This window comes from Telopea speciosissima, chromosome 11 (genome assembly GCF_018873765.1).
Source record: "Telopea speciosissima isolate NSW1024214 ecotype Mountain lineage chromosome 11, Tspe_v1, whole genome shotgun sequence".
NCBI classification, from domain to species: domain Eukaryota; kingdom Viridiplantae; phylum Streptophyta; class Magnoliopsida; order Proteales; family Proteaceae; genus Telopea; species Telopea speciosissima.
The window spans coordinates 55817293-55838321 of record NC_057926.1 but is presented as its reverse complement, the minus strand read 5'-3'; the positions used below and the strand labels follow the sequence as shown (position 1 = coordinate 55838321).

The 21029-nt window shown below is 38.6% G+C and overlaps 1 protein-coding gene across 1 annotated transcript; it reads left to right on the top strand.

The window, feature by feature from the left end:
• The first annotated feature begins 1614 nt into the window (after window positions 1–1614).
• LOC122646531 (2-oxoglutarate and iron-dependent oxygenase domain-containing protein CP2-like) lies at window positions 1615–20633 on the top strand. The gene is made up of 9 exons (XM_043840103.1): window positions 1615–2087; window positions 6400–6447; window positions 8607–8783; window positions 8906–9056; window positions 9192–9278; window positions 13773–13897; window positions 17402–17520; window positions 20223–20334; window positions 20437–20633. The coding sequence occupies exons 1-9, from the start codon at window positions 1779–1781 to the stop codon at window positions 20467–20469; spliced, it is 1161 nt and encodes a 386-aa protein (XP_043696038.1). The 5' UTR covers window positions 1615–1778; the 3' UTR covers window positions 20470–20633.
• The last annotated feature ends 396 nt before the right edge of the window (window positions 20634–21029 follow it).

Genomic DNA, 21029 nt, shown 5'->3' with positions numbered 1-21029 from the left:
TCACTCCGTTGCTCTGCAATCGTGTTTGGAATTCATTGGAACTCCTAGAATTTGGTTGTCCTCTTCACCCCATCGCTCTGCAATTGCGTTTGGAACTCCTGTGCCTCAATTGTCCTCTTTACTTCGTCGCTTTGCAACCGCAATTTTAGATTGGATTCGCTTCGCCAAGGAGTCAGAGGAGAAGCCACAGTTCCAGTTTCTAACTTTGAATATTAATTTTTATACTTTTGAAGATTTTATGTTTGATTTTCAAGTTTCCCCCTTTGCCCTTTTCACTTTTGTGAGTTATTTGTAAATAAATCAGTTAAATCAATGGGGTTGACGATTAATGAATCTGATTTTGGGTTTGGAAGAATTGAAGACTCCTGAATTTTTTATAAGTTTTCAATTCCTGCAGTAAGTATATTTGCTGCAGTAATGAAACCCCATGATCTGTATTCTAATCGCACTCCGTGAGAACCAATTCTTTAGGGTTCTGGATGTGGATCCAATAGCTACTAAAGCCAAACCCCAATCAGTAACCAACGAACACCCTTGCAGGTTGAGAACTTGTACTGAAGTCGATTTGTGTCCTGATCTTCATCTTGGTGTGTGCGATCACGATTGGTATTTCTGATCTTCACCTTGGTTTGAGAGGAAGAAGAGTTGTAGGGATGAGATTCGAGATTAGAGCTATTTTTTACTAGGTTTACCATACAACATTTGTTGGGTACAAAATTACTCCAAAAGTCTGAAAAAATGAAGAATCGATTCTAACTCAAAGCCAATTTTTTTGAAACATAATGGTTGCCATATAGATCCTTAAATACTAAACAAAAATTGTAATATGTAAACACTAAATTGTAAAGCATCACCTAACACAAGGTTGGGCCAGGCAGGGCTCAGCCCGACCCTAACCCTGGGCTTGAAAATTCCAACCCTAACCCGCCTTCAGGATTGAAAAATCCAGCCCAGGCCCTATTAGGGCTCAAAGCGGGCCAGGGTAGGCTCGGGCCGATAGAGCCAAGCTTACACCCCTAGTCACAATCGACCAAAACCTTAACAATCCAGTACGAATCACCCAATTCGAATCGAACAGAATCAGATTCAGAATTGGTCAATTTCACTCCACTTTCTCAACCGAAAGCATCCAATGGGAAAGGCCGGTGGGCCCATGGTTTAGGTTTTGATATTAGCATGGCGATACTTTGTCACGCCAAAAGCTCCAAAGCTGATTGAATACGTTAAATCAAGCCTTGCCCTAGACTGAATCAATCTAGTGCCCATACACTAGTTAGAGCCCCATTAGGCCATTAGGCATATAACAGAATCAATCTCAAAAACCCTAGAATTAAATCTGAGACTATCCAACTTAAAAAACCCTAGAATTGGCTGTTTCAAAATGACCAGAATTGGGTTCAGTCACGACTCATTACTCATTACCGATTCTGATCCGAATCCACTAATTCAACTGATCCGATTCTGAATTTTAAAACGTTCGGATCGTACGCAGCGTAAGGAAGGGAAAAACGAATATAGATTTTCCATCTCAGCACAGAGGGCTTCATGGTTTGTTTAAACCCTAACTGCAGCAGACTGAAATAAGCTCTTACATCATCCCCAGAAACCTCTCTCCCTTGGCTGAATCTCTCAAAACCCTAGTAATTGTACCAGAATTCCGTAAGCGAAGGTTTCTCTACATTCCTTCCTAAAATGCTCTACAAATCAGCCATTGGCATCAGCTAGCTCGCTCTGGTTCGGTCTCCCTGCCAAGTTGCCAACTAGTTCTCTCCTTAATTATGTCATACGATCGTTCCATGGACCGAAGAGAAGATTCTCAGGCTGGCAATGGCAAAGGAAACGGCAACAGCAACGGATTCGTCGCCTCGAATCGCCCTTTATTGGCTAGCCAGAGGCTTCGGTTGAGTCCAAACACCGAGCACATGCCGGAGAACTATGATGACCTTCAATTGGAGTTCAGTCCTTCAGTTTTCAGCTCGCTTGAGAGTTACCTACCTCCGAGCATGCTGAGTGTTTCGCGAGACGCTAAGGTTCAGTACATGAGAGAAATATTGGCGCGGTACTTGCCCGAGGGAGAGCGGACCAGAGTAAGGCTTCGAGATCTCTTCCATTTCTTGTTTGTAAATGCGTTTTGTCCATTGTTCATTGAGATGGATTAATGTTATAATTGTTTTTCTTTGTTTTCGTAATGTTATTCCTTTGAACGAATTACTGTGGAAGTTCTGCTTAGCTCTTATTTCCTCTGGTTTTTTTTTTTTTAATCTGTCAAAGGAGTTCATTGTAATGGCAAAACAGCCCCTTCGCTGCCTTTGGTTAATACTAGTGCTGTGTGATGAAAGTGAGGGTGTTAAAAGTAAAATTGAGGGGGGGGGGGGGGGGAAGCATTGCCGACATGTTGTAGATGGCTAGGTACTTTAATTGAGAGATTTACAGTTGTTTTACTTTTATGGTAAATTTATTTACTTTCTCCCTTCTTTTATTTATTGGTTTGTCCTTTCCGATGGTATTGATTACACATTTTAATTCATATTCTTTCTCACCTCAAAGAAAATGTCTTAGATCCCTTCTTCCAGAAGATTAAGTATTTATTCATTTTAATTCACAATTTGTAAAGGTTGGTTGGAAGAATTTTGGTAAAATTCTCGTTCTCTCTCTGCCCAGAAGAAGCAGTAGCTATTCTTGATGATGGAAAAGTGGTTTTTGTATGGTGTTTTGAAAAATTACTACCATCATAAATTTCTAATACTCCATACATTGGTTGTTTCATTGTCTCTTCACTTTTAACCAGATAGGAAATTGCTACCCAAAAAAAAAAAAAAAAAAAAAAAAAAAAAGATATTTCAGTTGAATTTATTTAGAGTTGTCTCATTTCTAGTTTTCTTTGATGAATCATAATCATATTTATACTTAATTAAAACCCTTTCGCTATTGCCAATCAGGAAAAAATTGAATGATGATCTTGATGAAGTATTGCCATGTTAATTAATAGTTGTCATGGTGCCTAGGCAGCACAAGGCATTGGAGGGGTACCTAGGCAACAAGGCTCCCGCCTAGGCATCAGCTAGGCACCCTAGGCATGCATTATATGACTATATGTAATATAGTAATGATAATTTTATAGAAGGGGGAGGGTTCTCTGTGGCTAAGGCGTTTCCTACACCTTCACGCAGTGTAATTCTTTATTCATTTTCAAGAAAGAGAAAAAATTTATAAAAAATAATAAAAAATACATATGTGAGATAGCGTTGGAAACCGCCTTAGCCTCAGAGAGACTTTTCGCTTTATATAATTATGTTTCTATGCAATATAGAAGCCATATCAATGCAATTTGATATAATTATGCTAGTAATGACTTAATATGAGAAAATCAACATAAATAAACAAAGCATAGGATAGACTATACACATTTTGATAAAAAAAAAAAAATACATTACTACATTACAAAACCAGCCCTATCCAACTTAATGGGGTCGATTACATGCATCCAAACAAAATAAAGTAGTGAAAACTAAGGTCTAATACGGAAAAAAAAGGGGGATGAGGGGATGGGAAAAGTAGGGTGGGAAATGAGATGTGAAATGAAAAATGGAAAATTGACAAATGAGGTAGAAAATAAAAGGAAAAAGGAAAGATGAAAGATAAAAGATAAAATATAAAGTAGGAGGAAAGAGGCACAGCCCAGCAAGTCAGGAGAATCTCAGCTAAATGGGGGATTGGGGTCTGCTACGTGGATCCTTGCCCTCCAGTAGGCTCTATCCAAGGTCATATGTGGTACAAGGCCAAGACTCTGCATGTCCTTCTTCACAATTTCTCCTATGACCATTTTAGGTCTGCCCCTAGCTCTCTTAGCTCCTTCAATCAGGATCATATCACTCCTCCTTACTGGGGCGTCCCTAGGCCTCCATTGAACATGACCATACCACCTCAAACGACTCTCTCGAAGCAACTACCAAGTCAGATCCGATCAATGACAAGCTCCGAAAGAGTCGTTTTTGAAGTGGTATGGTTCGAGAGAGTGTCAATAAACTCATGAAGTGTCAATAAGGAGTGATGTCGCATTGAACCCAAGAAAGAGTTTGGATGCCTAGACGACGTCTTGACAACTATGGTTAATTTAATACTCACCCCTCCCAGGACCTTGCATAGGCGGGACCAACACTAGGTAAGGACACTTTTTTCCCCTTCCTTCTTCGATAGGCAACTCCAAAAGAGTTTTACTTCAAATCAAAACTTAAGAAAATGCTATAATTTACTGCGGTTGCCACTATGTTATAGTTCACAATAGCATGTGTGGTTCAGTTTCAGTTCTTTAGTTTGATAAAAATCGTACCAAAATGCTTATAAAAAATCTTCTGAAAAGAAAGAAAATCAGCATATTGAAACCTCCACAAGTATTTACATCATCCTCCGCATAATCACGTATTCAACACTCATCATAGAAAGTAGGAAATCTACGTCCACCAAATCATTTCTTGCAAAAAAGAATGATTTTGTAGAGGGAGATGAAAAGCTCACTAATATTTAAGTTGGATCTGTCTCATGTCACCATCTCAATTCGTTAAGACTTTTGACAATTGCGTTTTCTCAAGATGCCACCTGAGTACTATCATAGGTGATCTAGCCCATTGCTGACATCAACTTTAGATTCAATACTTGATGAGTTTAGGTTGAATCATGAATCATGAAGGTAAGACATGTACAAGAAGCCTCCTAATATTTAGCCGTATCATTATGATACATTGAATTGTATGGCACCATGGCTAGCCAATTGGGTCTATGAAAGCAAGTTTCACCCTTGATCATTAAAGTGAGGGCATGCTCACCTTACCATCAAACTGCTGCTCCACTTCTGCAGCGCTTGTTCCATTAAATAAATGGTGTGGAGATTGGTTTCCTGGTTCACAATTGCCCACAATTAGGTGGACCTTGGTGGCAAGTGTCTCATGGAAGCGTATGGGTTTTATTTCTGTAGTTTTAATTGCTTGAGAGAACTTTTCCACTGCCATTTCCTCAAATGTCAAAGGTTCCGTGTTAAATTCTTCTCCAATTTGTGTGGTGCACCCTAGAATCCTAGAAAGCCATCTTCATCATGTGGCTTCAAAGATCTACATACCTGCTAAACTTCCATTTAATTTCAGCTCCGTTCCTGGCTTCCTGTCTCGATATTCTCCTTTTCAATTACACTGAGGGCTTCCATTAAGGGAAAAAAGGGTGAAATTCTTGAATAAAGACTTAAGCTACAATGGTTCACCTTTCCATGCAAACTTCAACCCTGAATGTGATCCAGATTATGGTGATCTATGTGATCCGTAAAAGGAAGTCTGGCAGAAAATTAGGTATAAATCTTTTCGAGAAACCCTCTAAGCTGAATCTAGTTATACTTAAATCTTAAAGGAGTTGTATGGGTTTGTGAATGCAAAGACATAGACAGGAAACTGTGTCTGGTCTTTGAATTCTCACTTTGGCCAAATGTGGGAACCAGAAACCTGGTGTTCTCCTCAAGTGTTTAGCCAGCTTTCATGGAGCTTTACTGGCATATAGGAAGCTGAGCAATTGTGGTCAAGTGCCCTGGGGAAACTGTGTTGTGTTCCAAGTCAGTGGACTAGAGGAGGTGGATTGGAGATCTGGATCCCCTTTCCAGGACTTTATGGCTATATGTTTATGCTTCATTTTGGATAGATATGACAATTTATTGGAAAGAAGGATGAATAATGTCCAAATGGATGTAAAAGATAGACCCGTGGAAAATGTATTGATCTTGTCATCCTAGTTTGGGCTAGCTCATTTATGGTTATTTAATCTTAGTATCCAGTGGAAAAGACATGTTCATTAGGGAGCTGACCTGACTCAGGAGGATCTCTTTTATGAGGCAATAAATATTAGCCTGCAAAACATTATGGTCACTCCTAATTGCCTTGAAAGATGCATTGAATTTTCTCAAACATTACTACCACTATAAATTCTTAATTTTTTATTTTGATGACAGCTTATGGGTTATTGTAGGGCTTCCGTCTTAGTTTTCTGTTAGTTCCTTGTGAGTGAAGATTTGTAGCCTTCCTCCAATAATCAGTGATTTTATTTTCCCAAAAGTTGCTACAAGTTGGTTGGTGGCTATGTTTCAACCTTGTGAGTTTATTTTGGACAGTTAGTTTCGTTTGTCTACGAATTGAGGTTTGGATGCTGGCTAAAAATTTTATACTGAGAAGCTTTTTTTGCATAAATATCTGTGTCTAAAAGTCAGAACTTATTATTCTTTTTGTGTATCTTTAATTTGATCTTTGTTCAGTGACTCCCATTTGTTCATGGGACAAGGAAAAAATATTGCGTATATTTTCTTTAAAAGGGAACAAAATAACTGCTGGACAAGGTTTGTGACATTCTTTGCCAATTTTTTGTCAGGTTCAGAAGCATAGAGAATACCGGCAGAAGATAATTTCAAATTATCAGGTATGTTTTGTAAGAACCTTTCGTTGGGTTATGTTTCTCACTAGTGGACTGTCATTACAACCTGAATCAGGAGAAATCTTATTTAATTTTCTTCACTGAGGAAGTTGCATGGTAGGTGGTCAAACAATAAAGATATTGAAGGACGGAATAGAAAACAGTCCACATACAAAATATTTAAGTTACCCGGCCATAAATCTGAATATTTTCTTAGGAAATTGAAGTGGACAAAATTTGGTATCTGAAACTTTCAGTAAAGCTTAGGGTTGTAGGTTTTAGTGTGAGTGTTGGATTAATCAAATTTTGGGTTAGGAAAGGACTGGTACAGTTGCAATTCAGGTTGTTGAAAAATGGGGTTCTGGCAGTGGACTTGAATTAATGTGATTCCGTTCGAGTTTGATCTAAGAGATTGGGTGGGTTAAGAATGTCAGCTTTTTCACTAGTTGGATTAAGAATGGCAATTTTCAGGAAGAGAAATAAAGAGTGGGTTGATTTCAGAATGAACTAATATTGTTGCTGCTGAACTCACAGGATTAGTTGTTTAAATCAGGTAGGACTGTTTCATAGCTTTCAATGATTCAATCTATCCGATTTCATTTAAATTTTACAGAACTGCGAATCTATTTAAGAGGAGCTTTCAATCTGAATATTGCTTGCATCTGACTTGTTGAATGATTGTCATCAGTTTTCTTTGGAAATCTGAAAATGCTCTAAGTTTGCGATTCTGGTTTTACTGGGAATTGATCTCTAAGAGGGCGAGCCTTGGTGCAGCGGTAAGTTACGCTATTGCAACTTGTTGGTTGCGGGTTCAAAACTTGGAAACAGCTTCTCCTGCGAAGCAGGGGGTAAGGCTTTGTACATTTGCTCCTCCCAGACACTGCAGTAGCAGGAGCCTCTTGCACTGGGTCGCTCTTTTTTCTGATCCCTAATCCGTAGGTGACCTAGAATCCCATTAGTTACTTCTTATTATACACATTTTCCATATATTAAATCTGTTGTTTAGAGATATTAAAATGAAGAAATAACACCAAGGCTATGGTTTTTTTTTGGCATAACTGTATTAGTGTGTATAACACAGTTCATTCAAGGTAATACCATAATACATTGTAAATTTCTTATTCTGGAATCATCCCGTATTTATCAGGTACATGGGTGCCGAATACAATACTCTATTTTTATTTGAAATATGAGAACGAGACTAATTTAAGTTAGATTCTGTTGACTATTTTTTTTTGGTATTAAACTGTTCCAATTTTTTATTTGGAGATGTTTAAATAGAAGCAAGTCATCGGTCAGTTGAGCTAAGATAAGGAAAGTGGCCTCTATGCATGCATACCGTGTGTTTTTTTTTTTTGGGCAGGAGGGGGGTTGGTGTTTGCGTACGTCCGTGTGTGTATGGGGAGGCGTTTGCATTCGTGCTTGTGTGTGTGTGCAGGCCTATTGGGGTTGGTATTGGTCCAGCATGTTAGACGAGATAAATTCAGAGCCAAACCAGTTCTGAACTGATGTAACCTTGTATCAGGGATAAACCAGAGTGTAAAGTCAAAGCCAGTGGCAAAAGTGAGGACATTCAAAACTGACTCGAAAACGGGAAGTGAGGTCTAGAAGTGAATATTGAGAACTGATAGCTTCCCGATCTTGTACCAGGCTTCCCTGCAAGTGTGCCCAGGATAATACAGAAGATAAAACAACCAACTGCCAGAAGACCAAAACGCAATCAGCAACCTGTGCTGTAAGCCTGTAACTATAATACCGCTATGGAATCTAGTATGCTGTTAAGAAAATAACCTCCCATATTGGATACGTCATTGTAGTTGCCACATGTACCTTCATCTATATCATGCCAGATCTAAACCATTGTTTTGTAAATTGGAATCTTACATATTTTGGTGCTTTGCCCCATCTTTTTTGAGTGTCGAATCCACTTGATTGATCCCTGTCCAATGTGCAGAGAAGGAAGTTAATTGCAGCCTGCTTTTGTGAGTGTCGAATCCACTTGTTTTGGTCTTTTTGAACAGAGTACAATATCCTAATAATGTGTGTTATTTTTCTGAAGAAAAACTTGACATTTCTTGGTTTTCCAAATTACTGCCTTTGAGATATTGACAAGCAAGCTTGTGAAAGTTGTGTACTTATTATTTGTTTTTTCCCCTCCTTCACAGCCTTTACATAGAGACCTATACACTTTAAACCCAGGAAGGTTCTTTGCACAATCATTTATCAAAGCGGTGAGTGATAACACAGAGGAGAGCTTAAGAAGTATAATATCAGAACCCTCGCCAGGAGTTTATACCTTTGAAATGCTTCAGCCAAGCTTTTGTGAATTGTTGTTATCTGAGGTATATGAGCTATCCTTATATGGGGTCTTGGACTTGGTTTATGTAATTTTACTTTGTAGTTTTAGGTGTTAAGAATATGTTCTTCATTTTAGCTCTTTTAATGAGGTTTTCTGATTCCATAGGTGGAGAATATTGAAAAGTGGGTTCGTGAATCCAAATTCAGAATCATGCGTCCAAATACTATGAATAAATATGGTGCAGTTCTTGATGATTTTGGCCTGGAAACAATGCTTGATAAGCTCATGGATGACTTCATTCGTCCTATATCTAGAGGTGATATATTTTGCTCAAAGTGAGCTTCTCAGTTCGGTATATTTAACACATGATAAATCTGTTGACACCTGTTTGTGAATTGTGGACTTTTCTCATTCGTGTTGGTCTGTCTCTCTTCTTTTTTTGGTTGTGCAGTGTTATTTCCTGAAGTTGGTGGATCCACACTTGATTCTCATCATGGTTTTGTTGTCGAATATGGAAAGGATAGGGATGTTGACCTGGGTAAGTGCCTACCTCTTATCTTTAAAGCAAAACAAGGAAACAAATGCTGTAACCTGGCATGACTTCATGAGTCCTGCTTTTGGAGCATCTTGGGAACAAGATTTGAATTTCAATATGAAGGGGAATTTGCCCCTGTTAAATTGAAATATTTTGTTAAATTTGTCGGGATCTGGTAAAATATATTGAAATTTGGAGAAATGTGGAGAAATCTCCATAATTTGCTACGAAACTATAAGGGACACATCTGGAAATGACTAGCTACCAAGAAAACCATCTAAGGTGGTTTTATGGTTTTAAAACCTAAGTAGATAGTTTGTTGTGTGGGTTTTGACTGGTATAAAGTCGTGAAATGCAACACATTAAGCTTTAAAAGTCACAAGAATCCAAGGTATACAATTACATTCTTTTCTTCTATTTTGGGTTCGATTAATTTTCCCCTTACAATTTTTATTATTATTAAATCATATATAATAAATAAAGGGCGTACCTAGTGCACGAGGCTCCCGCCATTGCAGGGTCTGGGGAGGTTCATAATCTACGCAGCCTTACCCCTGCTGCTTCGTGGAGAGGCTGTTTCCCAATGAGAACCCATGACCACTAGGTCGCAATGGAGCAACCTTACTGTTGCACCGAGGCCCTCCCCTCTCATTAAGTTATAAATAATTACTTAAATTTAATAAAAAAACACTTTTTTGAGTGGAAAACATAATAGCCACTGACTGATGTTGTAGCGAAGTTCTAAAACTCACATTGGTCTCGTTTTGATCAGGCCAAAATGGGCAACATTTTGCCAAAACAATTCAATTTTTTGCCTGACTGTTTTGGTTGCCCATTTCGGGGGGGGGGGGAACGGCCATATAAGGCTCCGATACTTCAGGGAAACCTTGTTTTAGCCTATATAAACATATGTAAACCTTCATATTGCAAGAAAAATGGTGATTGTCACCTTCCTGCAACAGTGTATTCTAGTAGTTTGGTGGTGAGGTGGCCAAATCCAAGCAAAATGGTGATTTTCTCCTTCCTGCAGGTGATGTAGACCAAAACATGAAGAAGAGGCCAAAACACTGTTCACATGAATGGTGTCACATCCCCTTATTTTGCCTTGATATGAATGCTACTAGAAGATCTTGTGGGGCCCAAGACCAGATCATGTGAAGACTTTATTAGAAGACTCAATTTTGTCTGTGTGGGGGAATTAGGAGTTTAGTTTTGTTTCTATTTTTCTCTTACTTGTAAGGCAAGCAATAGCTGCCCATAAATATGTAATGCCCTTAGAGGCCCCCCAACCAACGATTATGATGAATGAGAATATGCCTTTTGTGCAAAGTTTTATTGTCTAATTGTGTGGATGAAGGGCTGAGAGGCTTGGCTGGTGAGAGCCAAAACCCCTAGGGCTGAGAGAGCCGAATCTCCTTATCCCCTTTTACTTTCTATTTTCTTATTTTCTTCTTCTCTTATCTTCTCCCCCTGCCCTGCTCGATATCCCTTGCTGTGTTTGTGACTGCAACTGCTGTAACTGATCATTACTGAAGTCTAGAAGCTACTCCCCAAGCAAGCCCTTAACTGCTATTGCTGATCATCACCAGAGAAGGATTGAACCACATTCCTGCATGTCTATTTTCTGCCCTACTGCCTGCAGCAATCGAATCAGTTTCTCTCCAATGTCTGAGCCTTGTTCTAGCAGAGCTTTGGAAGATTGAATCACACCAAGGAGCCCACTCGATCCCAGTTCCATCCCAGTCTGCTGGATGAATTTTCCACAGCCTTAATCTTCTAGTTTCATCACCAACTCAGATCTTCTTTGCTGTCAATCAGAACTGAACCAAACTTGCAGCAAAACTTCATCCCATCCAGGCCGACACTCGATCCTCCTTGGAGCCCAAACACAGTGCTGTTTTGCAAGTTGTTGTTTTCTTTCTATTTTTGGGTGTTTACCTTCTAATTCTGATTTGCTTTTATTATTGATGATCTGCTGCAACTTTTATTGATCCTACTGTAGAGTGGTTCTTAGCTGAACCCTTTCTACATTAGCAGACAAAACAGTTGAGTTATGGTCAAAATTGCGACCAAAACTCGTGAAACAGTGTATTTAAGTAAAGTGAATATGTTGTTTTGTCATGTGCACGGGAATTGAAGAGATAAAATGGAAAAATAGATAAAATATGGTTAGAAATAAGAGATAAAATAGGGATAAGGGGTTGCTTTACAGACATAGCAAGGGCGTCGTGGCTTATTGGGAGGTAGCCTACCTCTTCTCAAGTTAACCTCAAGATAAATTTGTAATTTTCATCCCTCTTCATTCACGATTATTCTCCATTTTATAGGGAGACAAGTAGTTACAACTGCTAATTAATAACTCCTTCTCACATATACCACTTCTCACATAACATATAACTCCTTCATAACTAAACTATGACCATACAATAACCACTGAAAAGATAACCATAAAATAACTACTAACACCTACACCCACTATAATTCTTTTCCCACGCCATGTCATTCAACCTTGAGGTGTACGTAGCATGTTTCTCCGAAACGATACGACTTGAAGGCGAAATTTCGACCAAAATGGTGTCGTTTCTGGGTTTCACCTGCTATTTTGTCTTGGCCCACTCAAAATTAGAGAAATTAGCGAAATTTCGCCGAGATTTCAGTGCGTTTTCGAACTATGTGTTGTAGCATAATATAACATATTTTATCATGTAAATATGTTTAATTATCTGTTTTTCTTTGCATGCAAATTTGTGAAAGAGTAGAACAATTTTTTGGGGCCAATTTTCTTTAGTTTTGGTATTTGTAATTAGGTTTTAAAGCATAAGTTTTGGAAAAAATTTTGGATAGAAAGTTCAAGGGACCCCTATCAGGTTGTAGTTTGACCTATTTTTAGTTATCATATAATTATATTGGATTGTTAGAACAAATCTTGACAAATTTTGGAAAAAAATGCGTTCTGTGCAAATTTCCCCTCTTTCTATCACCAAAGCCACGCAAATCGATCCATTTTACTTTGCAAGATTACATTCTTGGTTATTCATACATTTGAGTTTGAATCATACATCTGAAAGAAAATGGCTTATTTTGGGATTAACCTTTGCCTGTGAGTAAACCCCCAAATCCCTAATCTTTTTCAAATACTATTGTTCATGATCCCAAGGAGAATTGAGAAGGGAAAAATCGAATTTTCAATATTTTTTTAGGAACTGAAATAGGATTTGGACTTTGGAGATGATTTTGCTGATCTGGGCAGTTTTTCAATGAAAGGGGTCAAAAGATGAAGAAGTTTGGCATTTCATCCATTGGTCTGCATTGTTTCGGTCGAAATGGTAAAGCAACATGACATGAAATTTTGCCATTTCGATGGAAGTTTTATATCCATTACATTTGTTGTATTTAAGTGGGACCACTAGTGGAATGGAAATATTGGCCATTGCACCAAGTAACGGTCCTTCTTCCTTCTTAGACCTCTCCATTCTCAGTAATGCTTTTGCAGTCATTAACTCATTATGCTATTGCACCAAGTAACGGTCCTTCCTTCTTAGACCTTTCCATTCTCAGTAATGCTTTTGCAGTCATTAACTCATTATGCTGCTACACATGTTCAATTGGTCTGTAAAATGTCTTCTGACTTCAGAGTGTGTCAATGATGTATTTGTAGTAGGGCCTGCCTAAAATCTTCATCATGAAGCAACTCTTTTGTTTTGACATTTTTTCCTAGATTGGTAAAATGAAAATATATTGAGAGACGATAACAAGGAGAAACTAGTGGGACTCTTCTTTCGTGCTTTTTTTTATTTTTTATTTTTATTGTTTTGAGAGTTTGTATTGCACTCTAGTTTGGGGCACTGTACTTTGTTTCTCATATTGAGTTAATAAAATCCATTTGATGCATAACACAAAAAAAGGGGAGGGGGAGGCAATCCCACAGGGAACAATAACCTAGAATAGGCTATAGTGTCAACTATTTTCTCGGGGTTTGAGGGGGGTCTCCTTTTGGGAATTTTAGAGATAATCAGCCCATCTTGTGGTTGAAGCTTATGGTCATGGGGTTGTGGCTGGTCTTGCTCTGTATACTTTTGGTCTGCATTGCCATCTTTTGCATGCTTCTTAAAGCCAACGGTCTTCTCTGCTTAACTCAGTAACGGAAAAAGAATAGATACACTGTATGATTGCATCTAACATAAGCATTGAAGTTGAGGGATGCAATTCCATTCATCAATACAGTTGCTTTTATTGATTTTTATAATTTCCTTTTCCGGTCTCTAATTGACATGTAGCTAAGGCTGGTTTCCTGTTTTTTATTTGATGGCATGCTGAGACATGGAACTACTACTACTACTACTACTACTACTGGTCTACACCTCTTTCTGCTTTTTCATATATTTTTTTTCCCCCTTCTTTCTATATTGTTTTTTGGAATATTTTACCTTGGAAAGTCTGAAAGCAAAAACCATATGTTGCTTTCTTTCCTGAGCCACAACAGTTTTGTATTTGTAGGTTTCCATGTGGATGACTCAGAAGTCACTTTGAACGTGTGCTTGGGTAAGCAATTTTCTGGTGGAGAACTGTTCTTTCGAGGTATTCGATGTGAAAAACATGTAAATACGGAGACCCAATCAGAGGTATGGTAGTATTTTAGGTTGATTACTATTTAAGCATATTGAATTTAATCATTCCTCTGGTTATTCACACTTCAAGGCGAGTTTTTTTCCCCCTTGCAAAAGATTAGTTTGTACATTTTCCTCTTACTGGAGCAGCCTTGTTACATGTACTTTGTCTTATTTCCTAATTAATCAATATTATGTTTCTTCATTCATGGTGCATAAATCACTTGTTTTACTTGCCATTTCTGTCTTCTAGTTTTGAAACAATTTATAGAATGGGCAAAATATATATTTTTTTGGATGAATAAAATAATTTCATTTCCAAAGGAAAGAAAGGGAGGGGGAAGGGAACAACGCGAACCAATTACATAGACTTGCCAAACGGCAAGGGCTAGCAAAATAAAAGGCAAGAGCCCAAAAAAAAACTACGCACTAAGCAAAGCAAAACAAATGGACTACAAAAAACACCCGAAGGCAGCCTCAACGAAAACAGGAACTCTAACCCGGATCCACAGCCTCACGGCAAAAAGCATGATCTTTAATAGTCAAACTCAGAGGCAAAATCTTCTTTGCGCAGGGAAGGGAGTAGGCAATGTAGGGGCGAATCTTAGGGAAAGGAGGGGAGCTGGGGTTACGACGGCGAAAAACTCGCAAAGGCGGAGGAGCATTAGGTTGGGGCATGAAGGAGGGAGCCTCAATAGAAGAGTTAAGGCCCAAACAAGGGTGGGCCAGGTTTGAAGGGCTAGAGCAAAGGGATGAAAAGCAAGGAGCTACTGAACCAGAAGGCCCAGCTGGGCCAATAGGCCCAGAGGGAACAACGAGAGAGGAGGTGGAGATAGGCCGGGGAATGGAAGTAGAGGAGAGAGGAGAAGGGACCACCATGTGGCCCTCCAGAAGGGGACCACGCGAGGAAGTCAAAAAGGACTTTTTTTTTGGCTTTTGAAAAAGGCAGAAATCCCTAAGCTAAAAAGGGAAGGCTTGGAAGGGATAAAAGAAGGGATGCCTGGGGATGGAGAGGCCATGGCGACAGAGGAAGAATGGGCAAAATTTTACAAGTATACATATAGGGGGTTTGGTGTATACTTTCAACCAAGGGTGCAAATCTAAACCACCACTTTGTGTGACATTTCTTGCAATATAAACTTATATATATATATATATATGTTTATATAGGCTAAAATAAGGTTTCCCTGAAATATTGGAGCTTAATGTGGCTTTCAGAAAAGTCATACTCTTTTGGTGGTGTTTAAATCACACTGATCTTGGACTATCCACTAAATCTTTTAAATGTGCCCCTCAACTTTCCAACTTTGGAATTTTTTGAAAATTAACTTGTTTGGTAGAACATCTATAACAAAGAGTTCTATAGCTTTCTCTTAGAATTTCAGATAGGTATGTAGTCTCCAAAATCTTTACCAGTTGAAGCCAATACATAATTCTTTTATTCCTATCGACCATGTAGTAAGGCTGGCTTGCCAATGCACTATTGTTTTTCATGCTAAATACTCCACATAGCTGCAGCTGCAGGCCACAAAGTATGACTTCTACTAACTGTTGGCTCTTTCCAACTTCTTGGGAGAGTGAAAAGTTATTAGGCATCATCCACCTCGGATTCATCTCCAAATTAACAGCCCCAAGCTCAAAGATGTATGGACGGTGAATAATAACAGGTGGAAGGCGTGGAATTGATTCCACTTCTCGAGGCAAATAAGATAGACATGTGAAGAAATTTCATTCCTCATCTCTGATTTTTTTCTTCTGATTTGGCTAAATGAAGATTGCATGGATTACAAAGAATTGTAGAAGAGACAGGAATATCTATAACTGTAATTGGTACATGATGGAAATACTATTTGGTTCTCTCTATTTTTCTTGTATTGAAGTACTTGTACCTTGAACCCCTGTGGCATTTGTACAACAACAACAAACTCAGCCTTATCTCAACTTAATGGGGTTGGCTACATGGATCCAAACAAAACAAAGTAGGAAAAAAGAGTTCGAACCTAAAAAGGGAAGAAAGTATGGAAAAGAGGGGCGGGGAAAGAGGTGAGAAATTAAGAAAAGAGAAAGACTAATGAAAGATCTGATATAAATAGAAAGATGAAAGGTAGTAAGAGGAAAGAGGCACAGCCCAGCACATCAGGAGATTCTCAGCTACATGGGGTCTGCAACATGGATCCTTGCCCTCCAATAGGCTCTGTCCGAGGTCATACTTGGTACAAGACCTAGACTATGCATGCCCTTTCTTACCACTTCTCCTATGGTCATTTTAGGTCTGCCACTACCTCTTTTAGCTCCTTCAATCGGAATCATACCACTCCTCCTTACTGGGGCGTCCCTAGGCCTCCGTTGAATATGACCATACTACCTTAAACGACTCTCTCAGAGCTTGTCACTGATCGGGGCAACTCCCAAATCCACTTTTATATGTTCATTTTGTACTTTATCCTTCCTTGTTTTTCCACACACCATCTTAACATCCTCATTTCTGCTACACAAAGCTTATCAATATGACACTTCTTAATTGCTCAACATTCTGCCCCTTACATCATGGCTGGTCGAACAATAGTCCTATAAAACTTTCTTTTAAGCTTTAATGGAATGCGTTGGTCACAGTATTCCAGATGCACCTCTCCACTTCATCCATCCCACTTTAATTCTCCGTGAAACATCATCCTCTATATCACCTTCTTTATTTATGATTGACCCCAAATATCTAATAGTCTTGCGGTATCTCTCTTTCCTCAATTCGCACCATATCAGTATCCGTTAAAGTGTGACTAAAATTACACATCATATACTCCGTCTTCGTTCTACTAATCTTAAAGCCTCTTGTTTCCAAGGTTGTCCTCCCAAGCTCTGTTATTGATGACAACTTGCCCTTTTGCTGCATATCAAAGGAATTTGTTCTTGGTGGGAAGATTGCAAATGGTGGGGGTGAAAACAATGTTTTGGGTGAGCAATGGAATTTCAGTATTATCTCCACTGTGAGTTGGGTCATCAAATCACAAACCTCTCTGCCAAAAGCATTTGTTTTAAAACTTCTAGCCAGCAAAAATGTGTGAATGAATTTCAAAACTTCTGAAAATTATGTGGTTATTGACCATCAGCTGCAGCTTAGGATGACATGCATGTCTCCATGCTCCAGGGTAAATGGACATATAGTTTTTCCTTCTTTTTTTTTTCTCCAAATAGTTTTCTTCAGGATGTAACACATTACTGTAAGAAAGAGAATTCAGTACTTTCTTGTAAAACATTCGTTAAGTATTCATTTCTTGTTCATTAAGAATATGCTTCCTGATGGAGTTAAGAGTTGTTTCTTCTATTTTTCTACCATGACACATAGGATACACTTTGGATTATTATGATTTTGATATGTTGAGCCTGTTTCACATTGAAGTATTGAACTTCAAACAACATAGACCTACCTTTATGGCAGAATTTCAGCGCATCATTTCTCCTGCTAGGTTGTTACTATTAGTGGTTGTACACTATTAATTGAGGTCTCTGCTACTTTAATAGGAAATCTTGGACTATTCCCATGTTCCGGGAAAAGCTGTGCTTCATCGCGGTCGCCACCGGCACGGTGCCAGGGCCACAACTGCTGGGCATAGGATCAACTTACTTTTATGGTGCAGAAGGTATTTCTCCCATGCATTCTTTTGTTATATTGATATCTTTAGTTGTGTGCTTATGTCCACTCACTCTAGTTAATAGATAGCTTAGTTTATTTTTATTTCTGACCTCAATGGTTAAGTCACTTGGTGGAACCTGTTGTTTATAGTTCAGTTTGGGCTGTGGTTTGGGCCTTGATTAGTAGTTGTCTTCGGGCCAATGCCCCTTTTGGGGGTTGGGGGAGGTCGTCTATTAAATGGTCTTCTTTCTTTTCTTGTTCTATCTTCTGCCTCTGTCGTCGTTCCATTTCTGTATTTCTCATCTGCTTTAAAGTAATAAAACTCTTTTCATGCTTATAAAAAATTGCTTGTTAGTAATGAAACAAAAACTTTTATAATTGTTCATCCTCTGTAATCAGAGTATATCATTTTCTTGGTTAAATATGAACAAAACCATCATAAAAGCTGTTAGTAATGGACAAATTTTTTAATTATAGCTCATTGTGCATCCTCTGTGTAATCAAACTAGGTTACCATTGTTGTCTTGAATAAACCATCTCATATAACTTGCCTCATTTTTTGATCAACCTGGGTGCGCTTCTAGACCACTATCAGGTCGGAAAGTTCTTTCTGCTTTCAACGCCCTCAAGGTTCCGTCTGGTTCCGAGAAAATGGAAATGAGAGGAAGGGGAATTAGTTTAAGGGTAAAGGCTGGGCGTGCTAGCGCTGTGCCCAGTACTGTGTCTGTCTCTCTCCTCCCCCCAGGGAAAAGTCCCCCTACCTCTCCCATCCCAGCCAGCCCCCCCCCCCAATTTGTTGACCCGCTAGCTCCAGGAAAGCTAGCGGCATGCCCAATCTCCACCCTTAGTTTAAAGAACATGAAAATTTGTAATGATGATAACCAGCTTAAAATCTTACAAAATATGTTAATTAAACATTTTAACTTTTCAAGTGGATTATCTATTTCCCTATTCCAATCGAAGAATTATGGTTGGAAAATAAAAGAAATTTTAATTGGTAAGTGTCTGAATTTTTTACCCAATCATTGCTTGTAATGATACAAACATTTCCATTTTCCTTTTATTTTAATTTCACTTCTTTTCCAACCAGAGGGAGCCTAAAATTTTCTTTACTTTAGATATCCCAATTTTACAAATTATCTAGGGTTTGTTAATGCAGTGCTAATCCCGAACTAGTGATGACCAAGGGGAGGTCAACTTGCAACAGGAACGCAGGAAAAAAGGACAGAACCAGATTTAAGAGAGAACTTATCAGTGCAGTTAAAACTTAAAACAAGCCAGATAGGCCAATATACAGTGCTAATCTCGAACCAGAGAGAATCCAATTGGAGTTCTGCCTGCGACAGGATCACAAGAATAAGGACAAACCGGATAAACCAGATTTCAAGAGAAAATTAATAACTGAATAAATATGTCTAATTTGGCTAAGGTTGGACAGATTTTAAAATATGAAGGAATCCTATCGTGACTAGGACTCTAAATCAGAAATCCAGGATTGCAGAATTCGATGGCAGATCTTATGAAGTCATATTTCAGACCAGGAATTAAGCAGCTATTTAGTCCAGTACTTGAAACTGAGATTAGAAACCGAAAAATAGAAAAGAAACCATATTTGAAAAAACCTGTTTGCAGTAGGATTTTAAGTATCGAGATCTAAGTTGAGGACTCTCACTAAGCTTAAAACTCCTCCAACCAATTGCTTGCTGTAGAGGTAATATTAACTAACTAAATCTGCATAAAATAGAGGAAAGCAGCTTAAAACTAGTCTGGAGACTCTGGACTCATAGAGACCTATTACACTAATTAACAAAGTAAATTCTGTATTCCTACCTCTTACCCATATTTTAGGCCCATAAAATGGTTTATTACAAAGAATACCTATTGGACCAAAGGTCCAATGTATATATAACCCAACCCAAGGCTTATTACCACTATATAAACCGCAGAGAGAAACATGGGAGAGGAAGAGTACTTGAAATAAAGAGACCCTTGTTTTTGGGCAGAAACGAGAATTTTAACATTACCTGCAACAACAGGTTGGAGGGGTGGAAAATGAGCCAAAAATGTTGAGAAAATAAAAACATATAAAAAAGAACTATTGATTGAATGTGGGTGCCTTCTCTTATTCAGAGCTCCAGAGCGTCACTGGAAGGTGAGAGATCTGCTGTCAACGAGGCATCTACTTTCCATTCATTGCTGTTCTTCAGTGGACAAAGGAGACTGGCGGCAATGGCAGATCTGGAAGCCTTGGGTCTGAACTTCTGCCTGCTCTCCTCTGGAAGTTAAGTTCCCTTATGTGAAGAGGGTAGTATTGAGATCTAAATTGAGTTGGGGCATGGCTATGAAACCATTTATTTGAATTTGTAATTTGGCGAGAATTCAAATCAGCAAATAATCAAGAATAAAATCTGCAAGCTATTCAGAAATAAATGGATTATTTGATTTCCAAACGAACCAGAAGGGGTGGGGGTGGGGGTGGGGGTGGGGGTGGGGTTGGGGAATTTGAACAAATCTGTGGATTTCACCCCAGTATGCAAACGTGCCTAGACATTTATTTATTGTGCGACACTCAAAGATATAAAACTTACGTGCTCGATGAGATGTTAGCGATTTGTTTTTATTTTTTTATTTCTGTTTTTTTTTCTTTTTTTAATGAAGAGCCATATCTGAGTAGTCCAATACATAACCATCCCAAACTTCTTTCAACAGTTCGGTCTTCAGAGAGCTGAAGAAGTACCAGAAAAATTTTTCCAACTGGTGTGGAGAATGCCAACGTGAGAAGAAAGAGAGGCAACGTCAATCAGTGGCCACCACCAAACTGGTAAAGTCCATCTGCCATCTTGTAAATAGTGCTGAAAACCATGAAATATGTTATAGTGCTTACTTGTTAAGGTAAAAATTTCCTGCTGTTGACCTTATGCAGGAGTTATTTAGGATGGAAGAATCAAAGGTATAATTTTTTACTGCTGTAAGATATGATGCTGGCAGATTGTAAAATAGCACAAGTCTTATCGTTGACCAGGACACCATGGCACTGCTTTTAGTAATGCATGGAGGAAACTTTTGTTTCCTGTGTTTCATCCATTGAGATGGCTGTAAATTGGATTTTTTAGGTTAATTTAAGCTTCTGTAATGAAGTGGGTCTGAAATTCATTTGATATTTGTAGTTCCAAATCTCCTGTTAATTTTTCTTCTCTGTAACAAACTTACTGAAGAGGCCTAAGTTGAGTTCCTTACAGTGTCTGAAAACTCACTCTGGGGGATAGTCCTCTTGTTTGCACGGGCAGAAATGCTCAGGTGAGATTTGCAGGGAGGAAAATCTTGTGGTAAGTGACCCTAAACAGTTATGTTTTATGCAAATAATCTGAAGTCCTAAAAAGATAGTGGGTCTGTTTGAAGTCGTCCACCAAATTGATATAATGGTTTAATATTGGTTCAAGAATGGGATTCGCACACTGCCCAGGGCGCAGAATGGGGCATCATAAAGAAGGGGCAGGGGTTCATTCCAGAGGGGGA